The 20,872-nt window shown below is 44.3% G+C and overlaps 2 protein-coding genes across 3 annotated transcripts in view; both read left to right on the forward strand.

The window, feature by feature from the left end:
* LOC144686882 (tubulin alpha-1D chain) overlaps positions 1–20,872 on the forward strand; it is a 917,839-nt gene that overhangs the window by 699,397 nt on the left and 197,570 nt on the right. The gene's annotated exons all lie outside the window — the stretch shown is intronic.
* Positions 3,008–20,872, forward strand: part of stk16 (serine/threonine kinase 16) — a 31,192-nt gene continuing 13,327 nt past the window's right edge. Inside the window, exons 1-3 of one of the 2 annotated variants that reach the window (XM_078552660.1) lie at positions 3,008–3,081; positions 9,194–9,304; positions 13,803–14,022. In XM_078552660.1, the coding sequence (XP_078408786.1) occupies positions 9,219–9,304; positions 13,803–14,022 (306 nt within the window). In that variant the 5' untranslated portion in view covers positions 3,008–3,081; positions 9,194–9,218. Of the gene's footprint in view, positions 3,082–3,797; positions 3,819–9,193; positions 9,305–13,802; positions 14,023–20,872 lie in introns of those variants that run through there. The other variant, XM_078552661.1, reaches the window with a different exon arrangement.

Here is a 20,872-nt window from a genome sequence, read left to right on the forward strand (position 1 = left end):
GGTGAGGGAAAAACATACTTGACCTTATCCTCACCAACCTGCCTGCCGCAGATGCATCTGTCCATGACTGTATCGGTAAGAGTGACCACCGCACAGTCATTGTGGAGGCGAAGTCCTGCCTTCATATTGAGGATACCTTCCATCATGTTGTGTGGCAATACCACTGTGCTAAATCCATGAGGCGCTGTGGGCCATCAGCAGCAGCAGAATTGTACTCAAAGACAATCTGTAACCTCATGGCCCGGCATATCCCCCACTCTACCATTACCATCAAGCCAGGGGATCAACCCTGGTTCAATGAAGAGTGGAGGACAGCATGCCAGGAGCAGTGCCAGGCATAACTAAAAATGAGGCGCAAACCTGGTGAAGCCACAAGACAGGACTACTTGCATGTCAAACAGCGAAAGAAGCAAGTGCTAAGCTAACAGAGCTAAGCAATCCCACAACCAACAGATCAGATCTAAGATCTGCAGTCGTGCCACATCCAGTCGTGAATGGTGGTAAACAATTAAACAACTAACCAGAGGAGAAGGCTCCACAAATATCCTCATGCTCAATGATGGGGGAGTACAGCACAACAGTGCAAAAGACAAGGCTAAAGCATTTGCAACAATCTTCAGCCAGAAGTGCCAAGTGAACAATCCATCTTGGCCTCCTCCAGAGGTTCCCAGCTTCACAGTCTTCAGCCAATTCAATTCACTCCACATGATGGCAAGAAACAGCTGAAGGCACTGGATACTGCAAAGGCTTTGGGCCCTGACAATATTCCAGGAGTAGTACTGAAGATTTGTGCTCCAGGCCTTCTGCACCCTTAACCAAGTTGTTCCAGCTACAACACTGGCATCCACCCAACAATGTGGAAAATTGTCCAGGTATGTCCTGTACAATAAAAGCAGGACAAATCCAACCCAGCCATTTACTGTCCCATCAGTCTACTCTTGATCATCAGTAAAGTGATGGAAGGGGTCATCAACAGTGCTATCAAGCGATACTTGCTTAGCAATAACCTGCTCGCTGACGCTCAGTTTAGGTTCCACCAGGGCCAGTCAGCTCCTGACCTCATGAGAGCCTTAGTCCAAACATGGACAAAAGAGCTGAACTCCAGGGGTGAGGTGAGAGTGACTGCCCTTGACACCAAGGCCACATTTGAGCGAGTGTGGCATCAAGGTGCCCTAGCAAAACTGGAGTCAGTGGGAATCAGGGGGGCAAACTCTTCACCGGTTAAAGTCATACCTAGCACAAAGAAAGATGGTTGTGGTTGCTGGAGGTCAATCACCTCAGTTCCAGGACATCACTGCAGGAGTTCCTCAGGGTGGTGTCCTAGGCCCAACCATCTTCAGCTGCTTCATCTATGATCTTCCCTCTATCATAAGGTCAGAAGTGGGGATGTTCGCCGATGATTGCACAAGGTTCGGCACCATTTGCAACTCCTCATATACTGAAGCAGTCCATGTCCAAATGCAGCAAGACCTGGACAGCATTCAGGCTTGGGTTGATAAGTGGCAAGTAATATTCACGTCACACAAGTGCCAGGCAATGACCATCTCCAACAAGACAGAATCCAACCATCGCCCGATGACATTCAATGGCATTATCATCACTGAATCCCCCACTACTAACGTCTGGGGGTTATCATTGATTAGAAACTCTATTGGGCCAGCCATACAAATACTGTGGTAACAAGGGCAGGTCAGAGGCAGGGGATTCTACAGTGAGTTACTCACCTCCCAACTCTCCAAAGTCTGCCCACCATCTACAAGGCACAAGTCAGGAGTGTGATGGAATGCACTCCACTTGCCTGGGTGAGTGCAGCTCCCACAACACTCAAGAAACTTGACATCATCCAGGACAAAGTAGCCTGCTTGATTGGCACCACATCCACTATGTCCAACATTCACTCCTTCCACCAGCGACACACACTGGCTGTAGCAATTCACCAAAGCTCTTTCGACAGCACCTTCTTAACAAAATGACCTCTACCATCTAGAAGGAGAAGGTCATCATATGAACACCACCACCTGGAAGTTTCCCTCCCAGCTACTCACCATCCTGACTTGGAAATATATCGGCCGTTCCTTCACTGTTGCCAGGTCAAAATCCTGGAACTCCCTCCCTAACAGCATGGTGGGTGCACCTACACCACATGGACCGCAGCGGTTCAAGAAGGCAGCTCACCACCACCTTCTCAAGGGGCAATGAGGGATGGGCAATAAATGCTGGCCTGGCCAGAGGCACTCACATCCTGCGAAATAATTTTTTAAAACCACAGCAACACCATCTCCCTCCACAGTTTGAACTAAATAGGGAAGTATTGTTGCAACTGTACAAGGCATTGGTGAGACCGCACCTGGAGTACTGTGCACAGTTTTGGTCTGCTTGCTTGAGGAAGGATGTAGTCGCATTGGAGGCGGTTCACTAGATTGATTCCAGAGATGCGGGGCTTGTCTTATGAGGAGAGATTGAGCAGTTTAGGCCTATACTCGCTGGAGTTTAGAAGGATGAGATCTAATTGAGGTATATAAGATGCTAAAGGGGATAGACAAAGTAGACGTGGAATGGATGTTTCCCCTTGTGGGGCATTCTAGACCGAGAGGCCATAGTTTTACTGCTAAGGGGTGGTAGATTTAAATCAGAGATGAGGAGGAATTACTTTTCGCAAAGAGTGGTGAATCTGTGGAATTCACTACCTCAGAGTGCAGTGGATGCCGGGACGCTGAATAAATTTAAGGAGGAGATAGACAGATTTTTAATTAGTAACGGGGTTGAAAGGTGTTGGGGAAAGAGGGCGGGAAATTGGAGTTGAGGCCGAAATGGGATCAGCCATGATCGTATTGAATGGCGGGGTAGGCTCGAGGGGCTGAATTGCCCACTCCTGCTCCTAGTCCTTATGAGCTGAGTCTGGGCTTTTATTGCTCCTGGCTCCTCCTCAGCCAGGAGGGCAGAGCGGGAGGGAGCACATGCAGCAAAGCCCCGCCCACCCTCTCGCGAGACCTTAACAGTCAGAGAGAGAGAGGTCTCGCGGGGACCGGGCCGGCCGAAGCGACCATCAGCCCAAGTGGGAGGGCGGCGGGATTTTTTGAGGTACGTGAATCTGCCGCCGGTAGCTTGAAGCGGCTCGAAAGAACAAACAAAAGAAACACTACTGAGAGCCGAGAGAGGAAAGATAAAGGGACTTAAAAAAAAAAACACTGCGAACTTTCGGGTCGTTTCGGAGACGCGTCGCTCGGTCTCCTGACAACAGCTGTGGCGGGGAGGGGGGGAAGGGAACTACAACTCCCAGGGGACACTGGGCCGGTGAGCATGCGTAGTTGTCACTGGACTGCGCATATATATATATCCAGCGCAGTAGCTGGGGTGCGCATGCGTATTTAGCGATTTTTGTCCGCCAGGCAGCTTGGGTGGTCATGAAGACTCGAAACGTTAATTGATTTCTTCTCCACCGATGCTGCCAGACCTGCTGAGTTTTTCCAGGTAATTCTGTTTTTGTTTTGGATTTCCAGCATCCGCAGTAGCTTTTAGCTTTTTGTTTTTAGCTTGGGTTTGGGGGTGGGGAAACCTGGTCGCGCATGCTCACGAGGGGAGGGGAAGGAACCTGGTCGCGCATGCTCACAAGAGGAGGGGAAGGAACCTGGTCGCGCATGCTCACAAGGGGAGTGAGGTGTTCTTTGGTTCTCAACACAGAAACAGAAATACCTGGAAAAACTCAGCAGGTCTGGCAGCATTGGCGGAGAAGAACAAAGTTGATGTTTCGAGTCCTCATGACCCTTCAACAGAACATATTATTATTTTAGTTCTTTGGTTCTCATTCAGGCTCAAAGGTATGGTCTCAGTTGTAAATTCACACACATAGTTATTGCAGCATGTCAGATTCTCAGGGGTCCTGGCAGGCTTGACGCTGAGAGGATGTTTCCTCTCCAGGAGGAATCTAGAATCAGGGGCCGCAGTTTCCAAGTTAATGGGTCTCCCATTTAAGACGGAGATGAGGGGAAATTTCTTCTCTCAGAGGGTCGTCAGTGTTTGGAGTTCAGGCCCCCGGAATTGGGAGAGGCGTCGCTTGGTCTCCTGACAACAGTTGGGGCTACAACTCCCAGGGGACACTGGGCCTGGCGAGCATGCATGGGTGTCACTGGACATACCCAGCGTGGTAGCGGGAGTGCGCATGCGTGCACGGAAAGCAGCCTCCTCCAGTGGAGGCTGGGTCATTGAACATTCAAGGCTGAGTTAGACAGATTTTTGAACTATAAGGGAGTCAGGAGTTATGGGGGATGGGGAAAAACTAAATAACCACCACCTCTTCCTGCATTCCTATCTTTGGAGCAGTGTCCTATTTTCTTTCCTGGTTGCACTCTCGTGAAGTGCCTCAGGGAAATTTTTCTACATTAAAAGTGCTATATTTAGATAGCCACTGCATTACAGGGAGGATGTGATTGCGGCAGAGCAGGTGTAGAGATTTAAGGGAATGTTGCCAAGACTTAGAGAATTTTAGCCATGAGGAAAGAGAGGATAAGCTGAATTTATTTGTCTTTGGAGCAGAGGAGGCTGAGGAGAGATGTAATTGAAGTGTACAAAATTATGAGGGGGTTAAATAGTGTGGATAGGAAGGACCTATTTCCCTTACCAGAGAAGTCAATAAAACAGGGGCAGAGATTTAAAGTAATTGGTGGAAAGATGAGATGGGCGTTGAGGAGAAACCTTTTCACGCAGAGGGTAGTGGGTGTCTGGAACTCTCTGCATGCAAGGGTGGTAGAGGTAGAATCACTCATTGCATTTAAAAGTTACTGGTATATGCTGTTATGGGCCAAGAGCTGGAAAGTTCATTGAAGATTCTTTTTTGACTGGCATGGGCACGAATGGTACCTTTCTGTGCCATGAATTTGCATCATTCTATATCACAGAATCATATGTGCAAGGTCCTTTTGGGCTAGTAATAATATCATTTATTTTGTGCTTTACTGCTTCTCAAGGTGGGTTTACAGAATGGAAAGTGTAATGACTGTTATGGAGGCGATTTATCCAGCCTTTCCCCAATGTTGACTGTGTTTTAGAAGAGGAAGATATTTGAAAATATCCACCTGTTTGGTACTCACCCTTGCCTTGGTTTTGAGTGCTGTGCTGTCAGATTAGATGTTAAATGTAGGCCCTCCATCTACTCTCAGGTGGATGTTCAAGGCCTTATGGTACTATTTTGAAGAAGCATAGGGGATAAATCATAGGGGAGTTCTCCCTGATATCCTGGGCCAATAATTAACCTTCCACCAACATCGCTGAAACCGATTACCTGGTCATTCTGATATTGTTCATTGTGGGAGCTTGCTGTGCGCAAATTGGCTGCCACATTTCTTGAATCGCAACTATTGCTGTGCCTCAAAATTATTTCATTGGCAGTAAAGCACTTTGGACCATCCTGACATTGGATAGATGCTATATAAATATAATTTCCTTCGTTTAATGTGCTTTTTGTGACTGAAAAGTTGATCTGCATCCATATGAGTACTTTCACAATATTGGTATAAAATAATGTGACAAAGGTCAAGATTCAAATTCCTTACAACAAACAGACAAGAGCTTTATTTAATTGTGCAACAATCTCATAATAACAGGAAAAAGCAAAAATATATTTTCTCAAAGGCAAGTTTACACAAACTGCATTGTGACACACCCTGTTATATGTGACTCATTCAGAAATGATTGAGACTTTCAGGATACCATGCAAAACTATGAAATGAATTAAACTTTAGTCATATCCCATTGTAATCAGGTGAATGGAAATCCTATCGAAAAGATGACCAGATACTCTACCTCAAAAGGGAAACAAACAGGAATAGTTAGGATAAAAACAGAAAATGCTGGAAAAACTCAGCAGCTCTGGCAGCATCTGTGGAGAGATAAACAGAGTTTCAAGTCCATACGACTTCTTCAAAGCTGCTCTGAAGAAGAGTCAAATTAACTTGAAACGTTAACTTTGTTTTAAAACTTCAGTTGAAGACTAGCATCTGAAGTCTAAAATGACTTCTATAGTGCGTTTTGCAGATTGTGGTCCTAGTTAATTTAGTCCTACTCATTATTTACTAATGTGTCCTTTTTGAGTTATGTGAGCCAGGGTGTTTTTAGTGATGCTGTCTCTTTGGTCGGTCAGTCCTAAATCAAAACCACGAGATATTTTAGTACCCGCAACATGAAGTGTGCACAGCTGATCCAGACTCTGATACGTCCTCCTACAGTCAATGAAGACAAAGATCTTGGATGCACCTGATTTATAAGTTGGGGCTAAATTAGAAGGACAGGATGGAAGTTTGAATATCCTTGAGCGCAGAGGGCTGAGCAGCAACCTAATTGAGGTCACTCAAATGACGGAAGGGGTTTGATAGGATCTGGATCTCCAGCAAAGAGTTCTCGAGACCTGGGGTCAATTGAAATTTTCAGGGCAGAGGAGGGGAGACTTTTGTCGGCGAAAGCGTGACAAAAATCTAGTTTATGGATCATGTTGATATTTTAGAGGTATTGGTTAGTTCTGGGAAGATTATTGTTGTAAAAGTAAGGCAATTAAAATGCTGGGCTTTAGAGATTGCCCGAACACCTAGAAGAAAATGGCATTTCAGACAGTTACCTATGTTTGTTGATTTTTTTATTTTTTATTATTCATTCACGGGATGTGGGCTTTGCTGGCTGGGCCAGCATTTATTGCCCATCCCTAAATGCCCTTGAGAAGGTGGTGGTGAGCTTCCTTCTTGAACCGCTGAAGTCCATGTGGTGTAGGTACACCCACAGTGCTGTTAGGAAGGGAGTTCCAAGTTTTTGACCCGGCGACAGTGAAGGAACGGAGATATATTTCCAAGTCAGGATGGTGAGTGACTTGGAGGGGAACTTGCAGGTGGTGGTGTTCCCACCTATCTGCTGCCCTTGTCCTTCTAGATGGTAGTGGTCGTGTGTTTGGAAGGTGCTGTCTAAGGAGCCTTGGTGAGTTCTGGAGTGCACCTTGTAGATGGTACAGACTGCTGCTACTGTGCGTCAGTGATGGAGGGAGTGAATGTTTGTGGATGTGGTGCCAATCAAGTGGGCTGCTTTGTCCTGAGCTGCACTCATCCAGGCAAGTGGGGAGTATTCCACCACACTCCTGACTTGTGCCTTGTAGATGGTGGATTTGGTGAGTCAGGAGGTGAGTTACTCACCACAGGATTCCTAGCCTCTGACCTGCTCTTGTAGCCACAGTATTTATATGGCTCATCCAGTTCAGTTTCTGGTCAATAGTAACCCCCAGGATGTTGATAGTTTGGGATTCAGTGATGGTAATGCCATTAAACGTCAACGGGTGATTGTTAGATTCTTTCTTGGAGATGGTCATTGCCTGACACTGTGTGGCACGAATGTTACTTGCCACTTGTCATCCCAAGCTTGGATATTGTCCACGTCTTGCTGCGTTTGGACATGGACTGCTTCAGCGTCTGAAGAGTCGCAAATGGTGCTGAACATTGTGCAATCATCAGCCAACATCCCCACTTCTAACCTTATGACGGGAGGAAGGCCACTGTTGAAGCAGCTGAAGATGTTTGGGCTGAGGACACTACCCTGAGGAACTCCTGCAGCGATGTCCTGGAGTTGAGATGACTGACCTCCAACAACCACAACCACTTTGCTTTGTGCTAGGTATGACTCCAACCAGCGGAAAGTTTTCCCCCTGATTTCCATTGACTCCAGTTTTGGAGTCAGAATTGAAAAGATGGAGCCACAAAACAGCAGGTGGACTTACCTAGCTGGAGAGCGTAATGGCAAAGTGGAGTTGAGACCACAGTCAGATCAGCACAATCTTATTGAATGGTGGAGCAGGCTGAGAGTTGAATGGCCTACCCCTGTTTCTAAGTCCTGTGTTCCTACTGCCCACTGGACTGCACTTCTTTGCAAGATGTTTGGTTTTGGGAGTTAGAGCTAAGTTATTTTAAAAGCATTGTGAAACGTGAAAGGCTATGTCATCATGGAGATGGGTGGAGTTTAGGAAGGTTCTCTGGTTTCAGTTTATCTGCGTGTTCTGCAGCAGATGAAAAGGTTCAGTACCAAAAGAGTGCTGCTGTTAGCAGGCGCCAGACAGTTTGGCTCCCAGGGCTTCTCTGAGCCCCTTTGGTGCAGTTCGGGATCAGGAGAAGACCTGGGGAGCTGAGAAGGTGACAGAAGGTTAGTGGCTCTGTGCTGAACAGGGCTAGGGCTAAGAGAAGCTCTTGGAGCCACTCATAGCTTGGTGCAGGTAGGATACTGGAGTTCGAAGAAATCAAGGGGCATTGCCAGCTTACTGAAGGAAGCAGCCTGTGAAAGAGTTGGAAGCGTTTTTGTAATTAGAGACAGGACTGCAGCTTTGCGAACCCGCGGAATGCAGTCTTGGGAGAAGAGATTGAACCATTGGGAGGTGAGGAGCTGCCGAGGCAGTCCGAGTCAGAGTGGTTTTCAAGGGAATTCAGAGGCTAGATCTTCGAAAGAGAAGAATTGAAATCCCTTGTGAGAGATGGAGTTTTAACAAGATTTTGACTCTCGGTCACTGGCGTCTGGGTGGGTTGCTGAGAAATCTGTCTTGATCAAATCTGCCATTAAATGTGCAGCATAGTGTGTTTGAACACAATTTGTCTGTTAATTCATATTTACCTCATGTCAATTCTGAATATTAGCATACAAGAAAAAAAATCAAATAATCTACACTATATGGAAGTTTATCTTATTTATGCAAAACCGTAGAATCTTGTCACTTTATTCTCTTAATAAGCACCTGGAATTTTGAACTTCGTCTTTAAACAAAAAAGTTTATCGGTCCCTGACTGGATCATAACGAGGATACCAAGCAATATGGAACATAGCAGGAAAGGGGTATTAGAATACAGATTGCCATGACCTAGTTGAATGGGTATAGCAAGCTTGAGGAGTGAAAGCCTCTCCCTTTCCCTGTATTACACTTTACTTGATCTATCCAGGAATATCTGGATTATCCACCCCCCCTCAACCCCACCCTCATGCAAATTCTTTATACTAATACTGGCAGCGCTCCCAATCCCTAGTCAGGAGGTTTTCCTGCAACGCTTGGAGCTCACTGAGATGATTCAGAATCCTCTCGGGGACGGTGGGTTGGCTTAGGTTTGGTTGGGCGGAAAGCAAATCTGCAAACTTTTAGATTTCAGTAAGTTCTGAAACTTATTATTTTTTATTCATACCGTAGCAGCCTAAACGATGTCCCATGGACCATGGGCCAAGCTGTTTGCATCTGCTCTCGTGGGACAATCACCATCGATAATAAGCGTTATTTCTTTATCCAGAAGCTGGACGAAGGGTATGTGATCACAGCCGCTGTTATGTCTTGTGTATGGCTTTTGGCTCACCCTCTGCTAAAAGATTAGAATCATAGAATACCCTCTTAACGCACAAAATGCAGACTATCCTGTCTGTGCCGGTTCTTTGACAGAGCTGCCCAGTTTAGCCCCAGACCCCCATCTTTCTCATCAGTAACCCTACAAATTAGTCCGCTTCAAGTACATGTCCATTTGCCTTTTCAAAGTTCCAATGAAGTCTGATTCTAACACTTACTTTCTGCTAGTGTGTTCCAGATCTTGACAGCAGCCGCTGTGCGAAGAAATTTCTCCTTGATCCCTTCTAGCCAATTATTTTAAATCCATGACCAGAAGAAACAGCTTCTCCCTGCTTGTTGTCTGAAATCCCCTCGTTATTTTCATTACCTTTCTTCAGTCTATCCCAACATCTTAGTAAACCCCCTCTGTACCCTCTCCAAAGCCTTGCCATTCATCCTATAGTGTGGTCCCTAGAATTGTACGCAGTTCTGCACCTGAGGCCTCACTAGTGATTTGTAAAAGTTTAGCATGACTTTTTAAAATTATATAACTCCTATTTATAAAGCCAGAGATACCGTAGACCTTCTTAACAGGCTTTTCAAATTGCCTCTCTGCTCTTGCACCGCCAATGTTGCTTGAAACATAACTTAATTCAGCCACAGAGACCAGTGGGTCCTGAGGTTTAATCCCGGGTCTGCAATGAATCACGCAGAGCAGCATTTAGAGCATTACATGTGCCGTGGTTTCAGTTCCTGCCCTCTTTCCGGTGATGCCCACTGGACAGTATTTGGTCAGGGCAGGATCAGTTTCAGTTGTGATACACCCCACCTCCAGATCTCAAACATGAAGAATGAAAGAAACACTCAGAGATTTACAGAAGCCTTTGGCAGTACTGCATGAAATACATATAGTGTAATAGCATAGTGGATTGAACATTCAGTTCATTGTGTTGCTGCTGATGAAGATCAACACCCTCTGAACTCTTGATAACGACAATTTGCATTTAAATGGCATGTTTTAATGTGGTGAAACATCCCAAGGGGTTTTGCAGGAAAGGTTATCAAACAAAATTTGACCCCAAGCCACATAAGGAAATAGTACAATAGGTGACCAAAAACTTGTTCAGAGGTAGGTTTTAAGGAGCCTCGTAACTGAGAAAAGAGGCGGAGAGGTTTAGGGAGGGAATTCCAGAGCTCTGTTAACATAAGAACTAGGAGCAGGAGAAGCAATGCCCTGCCATTCATTACGATCATGGCTGATCTAATTTCGGCCTCAACTCCAATTTCCGGAGCCCTCCCCATAACCCTTCATCCCATTACTAATTAAAAATCTGTCTATCTCCTCCTCAAATTTATTCAGCGTCCCGGCATCCACTGCACTCTGAGGTAGTGAATCTTACAGATTCACGACCCTTTGAGAAAAGTAATTCCTCCTCATCTCTGATTTAAATCTATCACCCCTTAGCCTAAAACTATGGCCTCTCATTCCAGAATGCCCCAGAAGGGGAAACATCCGCTCCACGTCTACTTTGTCTATCTCCTTTAGCATCTTATATACCCCAATTAAATCTCCTCTCATCCTTCTAAACTGTAGTGAGTATTGGCCTAAATTGCTCAATCTCTCCTCATAAGACAAGCCCCGCATCTCTGGAATCAATCTAGTGAACCTCCTCTGAACCGCCTCCAGTGCAACAACATCCTTCCTCAAGTAAGGAGACCAAAACTGTGCACAGTATTCCAGGTGCGGTCTCACCAATGCCTTGTACAGTTGCAACAACACTTCCCTTTTTTATACTCCTATTCCTTTAGCAATAAATGCCAAAATTCCATTTGCCTTCCTTATTACCTGCTGTACCTGCATAATAGATTTCAGCGATTTATGCATGGGGACACCCAGATCCCTCTGCACTGAAGCATTCTGAAGCTTCTCTCCATTTAAATAATAAGTCACCTTTTTATTCTTCCGACCAAAATGGATAACCTCCCACTTATCCACGTTAAACGCCACATGCCAAATTTTGGCCCATTCACCTAACCTGTCCATATCCATTTGTAAATTTCTTATTTCTTCATTGCAACTTACTTTCCCACCTATTTTGGTGTCATCTGCAAATTTAGCTATAGTACCTTCTATCCCTGAATCCAAGTCATTAATATAGATTGTAAATAGTTGGGGCCCAAGGTTCGAACCCTGTGGCACTCCACTAGTTACAGCTTGCCATCCAGAAAAAGTCCCATTTATCCGCACTGTCTGCTTTCTGTTGGTTAGCCAATCCTCTATCCAAGCTAATATATTACCCCTAACTCCGTGTGAGCTTATCTTGTGTATTAATCTTTTGTGCGACACCTTATCAAAGGCCTTCTGAAAGTCCAGATATACTACATCTACAGGTTCCCCTTTATCCACTTTGCTTGACGCATCTTCAAAGAACTCTAGCAAATTAGTCAAACATGATTTACTCTTCATAAAACCATACTGACTCTGATGGATTGCATTTTGACTTTCCAAATGCCCCATTACCACTTCCTTAATATTGGATTCCAACAATTTCCCAACGACAGACGTTAAACTAACTGGTCTATAGTTTCCTACTTTCTGCCTCCTCCCCCCGCCCCACCCCCCCCCCCACCACTTTTTGAATAATTATTGAATTATATAATAATTGAATATTAGCATTTTTCCAATCCACTGTAACCTTTCCAGAATCCAGGGAATTTTGGAATATTATAGCCAATGCATCCACTATCTCAGCTGCCACTTCATTTAAGACCCTGGGATGTAGGCCATCAGGTCCAGGGGACTTGTCACCCTTTAATCCCAATAGTTTGCTCAGTACTTTTTCTCTAGTGATGGTGATTGTTCTAAGTTCCTCCTTCTCTATGCCCTCTGCACTAACTGTTACTATTGGGGTGGTACTAGTGTCCTCCACTGTGAAAAATTAGGCAAAATATTGATTAAACATCTCTGCCATTTCTGCGTTCCCCACTATTAACTCCCCAGTCTCGTCCTCCAAGAGACCAACATTCACTTTAACTACTCTCCTTTTATATACTTGTAGAAGCTTTTGCTATCGGTTTTTAATTTTGCGCTAGTTTTCTTTCATAATTTACCTTTGCTCTTTTTATTATTGTTTTAGTAACCCTTTGTTGATCTTTAAAAGTTTCCCAATTCTCCAGCCTGCCACTGACCTTTGCAATTTGGTATGCCTTAGCTTTTGCCTTTACATGTTATCTTTAACTTCCTTGCTTAGCCATGGATGTTTTTTCCCCCTCTTACCATCTTTCTTCCTCATTGGAATATATTTTACTTGGGAGGAATTAAATACCTCCTTAAATATCTGCCACTGTTCATCAGTTGTCCTACCTTGTAGTCTTCCTGCCCAGTCCACTAGGGCCAAATCTGCCCTCATACCTATGTAGTTACCTTTGTTTAACTCCAGAACACTAGTGTGGGATTCAAGTTTCTCGCTCTCAAACTGAACTTGAAATTCTAACATGCTATGATCACTCTTCCCTAGAGGATCCTTTACTATGAGATCATTATTTAATCCCATCTCATTACACAAAACCAAATCCAGAATAGCCTGCTCCTTGGTTGGTTCCGCAACATATTGCTCCAAGAAGCAATCTCTAATACACTCTATGAACTCTCCCTCGAGGCTACCCTTGCCAATTTGATTAGTCAGGTCTATATGCATTTTAAAATCATCCATGATTATTGCCGTGCCTTACTTACATGCTCCCAGTATTCCCTGGTTTATACTGTACCCTACTGCTAAACTACTGTTTGGGGACCTATAGATCACTCCCACCAGGGACTACTTTCCCTTGCTATTTCTTATTTCTACCCAGACTGACTCTATGTCTTGCTCTCCAGTGCCAATATCATTCCTCACTATAGCACTGATCTCTTCCTTTACTAACAAAGCTACACCACCTCCTTTTCTTTCCTGCCTATCCTTCCAAAACACTGAGTACTCTTGGATATTCAACTCCCAAACCTGTTCTCCCTGTAACCACGTCTCAGTAAATACCACCAAATCATACCCATTTATCTCTATTTGTGCTGTTAACTCATTAGTTAAGCTCAGGGCCCCAGGCAACTGAAGGTACGGCTGCCAGTGCACAAGAAGCCAGGATTGAGGCACACAGAGATCTCGGAGGGCTATAGGGCTGGCGGAGGCTACAGAGATGGGAAACTTCTCATCTGTCTTGTATCTCCATATGACTCAGTTTCAAATTTTGGTCTGATTGTGCTCCTGTGAAGCACCTTGGAACATTTGCAACATCTAAGGAGTAATTTGAACACCAGGATGAGAGTTATTTGCAATGTGTTAATCCTAGAATATTCTCTCAATTGGGTTTGGCCCAGGAATCAGCCCCCTACCTGCGCTGTTGGGGAGATGTTTTAAAAAAAAAGTGGAGAACATTATTTTGAATTATGTGCCAACACCCTTGGCTCCATTCTCCCTTTCTGTTTCAGGGGTTTTAGTTATGTGGATCTAGTGGAGAGCGTTCAAAACGGCCAGTTCTACGCCCTGAAGCGTATCATCTGCCATGACAAAGAAGATCGCAAGAATGCTCTTAACGAGGTGGAGATGCATCAAATGTTCAACCACCCGAACATCCTGCATTTGGAAGCACACTGCATCATGGACAAAGGTCCAAAGTGTGAGGGCTGGCTGCTGCTGCCTTATATTAAGGTGGGTCTGACTGTCTGTCCTATTAGAGAGGGAATTCTATGTAAGGATAACTCTCCACCCCAGCAAGGAGCTCAGAGAGAGCTACCAAAGTGTCATATTTGATTCTCCAGCCCACTATTCCTCCGAGCATAAATTTTTATCATAGCATGGAATTAACCCTCAACATACATGTGTCAGCCTCAGCTTAGTTGGTAGCTCTCGTCTCTGAGTCAAAGTTTATGAGTTCGATCCCCACATCAGTGACCTGTGCACATAATCTCAACTGACACTTCAGTGTTGCACTGTTTCAGGTGCCATCTCTCAGATGAGACCCTAAAACTGATGCCTTGTGGATGGGTGCAGAAGATCCCATGGAACACTATGAAAAACAATAAGGGAATCCTCTTTGGTGTCTTGATCAACATGTGTCCCTCGTCCAACATTACTCGGCATATAATAAGCCCAACAACAGAATGGGCAGGTTTGGATATAGCTTTAGGGAATGAACCAAGGCAGGTGGAAGTGGGTTTAGTGGGAGAGCACAGTAGTGGTAGTAATCATAATTCAATTAAAGTTTAGAGTAGTTACGGAAAAGGATAAAGATAGACCAAGAGTAGAAGTTTTAAATTAGAGGCCGGTTTTACTAAACTGAGATGTGATTTGGCAGAGGTGAACTGGAAACAGCTACTTGATGGTGATGGGATGGAGCTAAAGAGGGTTCAGAAGAAATACATTTCCTTAAAGAAAAGGGTGGGACTTGCCTATCTCGAGCCCCCAATAACCTTTTACCCCCTTGTTTATCAAGAATCTATCTACCTCTGCCTTGAAAACATTTGAAGACTCCCTTCCTCAAAAGGCAGTGGAAGCAGAGTTCCAAAGACTCACTACCCTCTGAGAGAAAAAATTTCTTCTCATCTTTCTTAAGTAGGTGACCCCGTATTTTTAAGCTGTGATCACTTAACCTATCTATGTCCCCTTCACAACTGACTTTCCTACCTAACTTTGCTAAATTTGCTGATGATACAAACATACCTTCGATCCCTTCCTCTAAATCATTTATATAAATTGTCAAAAGTTGAGGGCCCAGCACTGATCCCTCTGGCACACCACTCATCACATCCTGCCTACCAGAAAAGACCCATTTATGGCTACCCTCTGTTTCCTGTTGGCTAGAAAATCTTCTATCCATGCCAATATGTTACCCCCTACGCCATGAGCTTTTATTTTCCACAATAACCTTTGATGTGGCACCTTATCAAATGCCTTCTGGAAATCTAAGTACAGTACATCCATCGGTTCCCCTTGATCCACAGCACATGTGACTCGGTCAAAGAACTATAGCAAGTCGGTTGAACGTGATTTCCCCTTCACAAAACCATGTTATGAACATACGAAATAGGAGCAGAAGTAGGCCATTCAGCCCCTTGAGCCTACTCCACCATTCATTAAGATCATGACTGATCTACTTGTGTTTTTAATTCCGCATTCCCATCTACCCCTGATAACCTTTAATTCCCTTGCCTAACATGATGGTAACATGTTGACTCTGACTGATTGCCTTGAATTTTTCTAAGTGCCCTGCCATAACATCATTCATAATAGCTTCCAACATTTTTCCTATGACAGAGGTTAGGCTAACTGGCCTGTAGTTTCCTGCTCTCTGTCTGTCTCCCTTTTTGAATAAAGGAGTTATATCTGTTATTTTCTAATCTAATGGCACCTTCACCATATTCCAGAGAATTTTGGAAAATTAAAACTAACACGTCAACAATCTCACTAGCCACTTTTTTTAAGACCCTAGGATGAAGTCCATCAGGACTCGGAGATTTGTCAGCCCGCAGCTCCAACAGTTTGCTAAGTACCACTTCCCTGGTGATTGTAATTTTCCTGAGTTCCTCCCTCCCAATCCCTGATTTACAGCTATTTTTGGGATATTGTTTGTATCCTCTTGTAGTGAAGACCAGTGCAAAATACCTGTTCAATTCATCTGCCAGTTCCTTATTTTCCATTATTAATACCCCAGACTCACTTTCTATAGGACCAATGCTCACTTTATTAACTTTTTTCTTATTTAAGTATCTATTGAAACTCTTACAATTAAACTCTTAAAGTCTTTATATTTCTAGCTAGCTTTCTCTCATACTCTATTTTTCACTCCTTATTAATCTTTTTGTCATGGGACAATCCTTTTGCCATGCCATGACATGGTTCTTGATGAACACTTTACATCCATTTTCACAAAAGAGAGGGACAAAGCAGTCACTAGTTAAGGAGGAATGTGAAATATTGGATGGGATTAATATAGCGAGGGAGGAAATATTAAAATGCTTAACAACATTTGGATCACCAAGCCTGGATAAATTACATCCCAGCCACTAAAAGAAGGCACAGCAGAGGCTCTGACCATCATTTTCCAATCTTCTCTGGCTCCTGGGGTGATATAGGAGGACTGCTAATGTTGTACCGTTGTTTGAAAAGGGAGGAAAGGATAGCCTGAGTAATTGCAGACCAGTCAGCTTAACATTTGGTGGTGGGCAAATTATTGGAAAAATTTCAGAGGGATGGCATAAGTCACCATTTCAAAAGGCATGGATTGATCAAGGATGGTCAGCATAGCTTTGTTAAGGGAAGGTCATGGTTGAATAACTTGATTTAATTTTTTGAGGATGCAACAAGGCGGGTCAGTGAGGGTAGCATGTTTCATGTAGTCTCCATGGGTTTTAGCAAGGTTTTTGATAAGATCCCACATTGCCAGACTGATCGGGAAATTAAAAACTTCCGTGTCATAAAAATTTATGTGTTGCTATTTATCCCATTGCTGTTTGTGGGATCTTGCTATGTGAAAATTAGCTGCCACGTTTCTTACAGTGACTGCACACCAAAAACGCTTAAGAGTCATAGAGTTATTTACAGCACAGAAGGAGGCCATTTGGCCCATTGAGTCCGTGCTGGCTGCCCGTGCAGCAGTCCTGTCAGTCGCACTCCCCTGCTCAGTCCCCGTAACCCTGCAAGTTTAAATATAGAAACATAGAAAATAGGAGCAAGAGTATGTCATTCGACCGTTTGAGCCTGCTCAGCCATTCAGTATGATCATGGCTGATCCTCTATATCAACACCACACTCTCGTGCTCTCCCCATACCCCTTGATGCCTTTAGAGTCCAGAAATCTATCTATTTCCTTCTTAAATATATTCAGTGACTTGGCCTCCACAGCCCCTTGTGGTAGAGAATTCCACAGGTTCACTATCCTCGGAGTGAAGAAGTTCCTCCTCGTCTCCATCCTAAATGGCTTACCCCGTAACCTGAGACAGTGACTCCTTGTTTTACGACCCCCTCACCCCAGCCAGGGGAAGTATCATCCCTGCATCCAGTCTGTCCAGCCCTGTCAGAATTTTATATGTTTCAATGAGATCCCCTCTCATTCTTCTAAACTCCAGTGACTACGGGCCTAGTCAGCACAATCTCTCCTCATATGACAATCCTGCCATCCCAGGAATCAGTCTGGTGAACCTTCGCTGCATTCCCTCTATGACAAGTATATCCTTTCTTAGGTATTTCCTTCAAGTGCCTGTTTCCTTTTGAAATCATTGATGGTTTCCACAACCATCACATTCATGGACAGCAAGTTCCAGGTCATTACCACTCACTGCGTAAAGTTCTACCTCACATTCCCCCTGCAACTCTTGCCCAGCATCTTAAACCTGTGTCCCCTGGTCCTTGTACTTTTAGGTAATGGGAAGATTTTTTCCTTGTTGACTTTAACTCAGCCTGTCATAATCTTGTACACCTCAATCTCCTTTGCTCCAAGGAGAGCAACCTCAGCCTTTCCAACCTAACCTTGTATCTAACCCCCACCCCTAGCCCCCAATCTCTGGAAGCATTCTGGTAAACCTTTTCTGCACTCTCTCAAGGACCTTCACATCTTTCTTAGAGTGTGGTGACCGGAACTAAATGCAGTGCTCAAGTTAGGGCCTAACCAGAGCTTCATATAGGCAACTTCCCTGCTCTTGTATTCGATTTATGAAGCCCAAGATGCTTTGCTAACCACTCTCTCAATATGTCCTGTCATCTTCAAAGATTATCACTGGCGGTATAATGTTTGGGATGTCCTGAGATCGTTATATTAACACAACTGGGTCAAAATATTCTTTTCAAGGGTACTTTTTGAGATTTTCTCAAAGGCTAAGTTTTGACTTTCGGGGACTGCCTTTTGGTTTTCAGGGGCTCCTGGAAGGTACAACAGATCTAAAGAACTGTTCTTGAAGCAGGAATTTGCAAACTTGCTCTACACCTCCGATTCAAGGATATGAAAGAAACAAGAGACTGTTCTGTGCAGGCAGCCAATTCCTTCATTCAATACCCCCCCCGCCCACATCCACCCCAAACTCTGTCGTCATCCTTCAGTGGCTTAAATGAAAGCAAACTGGAGGCCTGGAAGGTCAGGCTCTTCTGGATTGACTGGTGTCCTAATCTTTTCTACACATCAAAACTTCTTTTTTAAGAAAGAAAACACACACACACACGACAACAGCCAAAAATAGCTTGTGTACAGACAGACACTTCTGCAGCAGAAACATTTAAAGAGAAGCCTAAGGAGAAGAAAGAAATTGGATTTTCCCAACAATATTTTTTCTCTCTCTACCCCAGGTCTCTCTGCTTCAATCTTTACTCACAAAATAATTTATCAGACAAATATTAAAGAGGAAGGAAGCCATTGGAAAGAATTCAGCACTTTTCTTTGGTTATTGCTGTTCCAGCAGTAGTTTGTAAATTTGAAAACTAGGCCCAAGAGGAGGGTTTTAGAAGGAAAAATAAAAGATTTTTTTTTATAAGTTGAGAAATCATATACATAAATGAACAAAATAAGTTGTGTGAAAGTGAGCAATGTTGCCTGTTGCCCAGACCCTCCCTCTCTTGCCCTGAGAGGCTTCCTTTTCCCTCCAATCCCCCCACCCTTCCTCAGTCTTTCTATTTATCTATCTCTATCTCTCTCTCTCTCTCTTCCATGCCATCCCTCCCCCATTTCACATTCCCTCTCCCTCATGGGCACAGCCATAGCCACTTTACCTGCACTGAATCCTCTGCCATCCCTCTCTCCTCCAGATCCGCTCGCTGATGGCAGTGCTGAGATCCCAATTCTATTTCCTTTTATATTTAAATAGGAGGGCTGTTGTAACTGGAAGAGGGGTGGAGAGGGGACTATAATTGCTGAAAGATACCTCAGTGCATCCTACCCAGCACCTGCCAGAGACAGCCCTCTCCCCACTCGATTTAAGAAAAACGCAAACTCTTAAAAGGTTCAAAAAAATCCCAAAAGGGAAGAAAAAGCGTCAACTATTTGACACTTTTGACGTCCAAGTTCTGACGTTCTGCTCTGAAGCGAACTGTTTCTCTCTTTCGCACTTCCTTCAGCTCATGGAAAAGTTCTTTTTTCGTTTTGATTTCCCTATCTCTCCCATCCTCACTGCTCCAGCTCCTCCAATCACAAGTTCCCTCCCTCCTGCCCCCCGCTCCCCCCCCCCAGTCTGCTCCTCCAATCAGAGATTCTGCCTCTGGAGGAGCAGCAAGAGCAGGAGAGAGAGGATCAGCGATTGGAGGAGCTGCAGCAGCGAGCACGGGAGAGACAGAATCTGATTGGAGGAGAAGCTCGTCACAGATTCTGTCTCTCGTGCTCGCGGCTCCTCGAATCGGACTCTGCATTATCTTCCTGTTCTCTCGTGCCTGCGGTTGTTCAACCCCGTTTTGACTACAGAGGAGTAAGATGGTAAGGTAATATGTGCGAAGCAAAGTTCCTTGAACTTTTGGGCCCCTCTCATCTTTGATTTTGCATGGGCTACTCGTGAGATTTCAAGGGTGAATTTTCCCACTGCACCCCCCCTCCTGTATTTCGAACACTGAAATGCAGGTTCTTTGCTCCAGTGATGAGATTGCACGGCTCTTCAGCTGGACTCCAAGGAAAGGCAGGTTGACATTTTGAGCGAGTCTCAGCTGTGTCCCTTCTTGAGAAAGAGGCAGACACTGACAGACCTGCTGCGTATCACTAGCCTTTATTTTCGTTTTATTTCAGATTTCCAATTACCCAAGGGTTTCTCTCCTGAATCTTCTCCGTTCTGTTTTGGAAGTGACTGACTTCAGACACTTGATGGTGCTGTTCAGCTATCCTTACACAGGATACCCTTAACAAAGCAGGGCTGCGATAAAACGTGTGTGAATGTAACAGCTATTACCAAGCGATGGAAGTTTTTATTTGAAGAAGATTAATACAAATTTTAAAAAAATCGAAAAATAAACACCTGAAAAGGGAAATAAACAAGGAGAGGCAGATAACTGAATACTTTCAAAGCCAGAACAGCAACTTGAATTTATACTGCACTATTAATGTATTAGAACATCACAATGTACTTCACAGGAGCATGATAAAACAAAGTTCAACACAGCTACATAGAGAGTAGGCAATTAAGGAGATGACTAAGAGATGACTAAAAACCTACCTTTTTGTCCAAGCTTTTAGAAGTGTCTTTAAGGAGGAAAGAGAGGCAGAAGGTTTAAGGGGGGGGGTGGGGGGGTGGTAGCTTAAAGGCTTTGCAGCTGATAGCACGGCCATTAAGGAAACCAAATGAGTACATGAGATGAAAAGGAATGGAATGACATGCTGAAAGGCTGTGATAAGATTTGGAGTATAAACATCAGCACAGACTGGTTAGGCCGATTTTATCTGTTTATTGCGTTGTAAATTCCATGTAATATCTAAACGACTTGGGATTTCTATAATGCCTGATCATGTCCTCGGTACATCCCCAAAGCGATTCACATCCAATGATTTACCTGGGGGAATGTATGCAGACAAGCAGAGCTGCCAACTGCACGCACA

The sequence above is a fragment of the Cetorhinus maximus genome, chromosome 11 (assembly GCF_964194155.1).
Source record: "Cetorhinus maximus chromosome 11, sCetMax3.hap1.1, whole genome shotgun sequence".
NCBI lineage: Eukaryota > Metazoa > Chordata > Chondrichthyes > Lamniformes > Cetorhinidae > Cetorhinus > Cetorhinus maximus.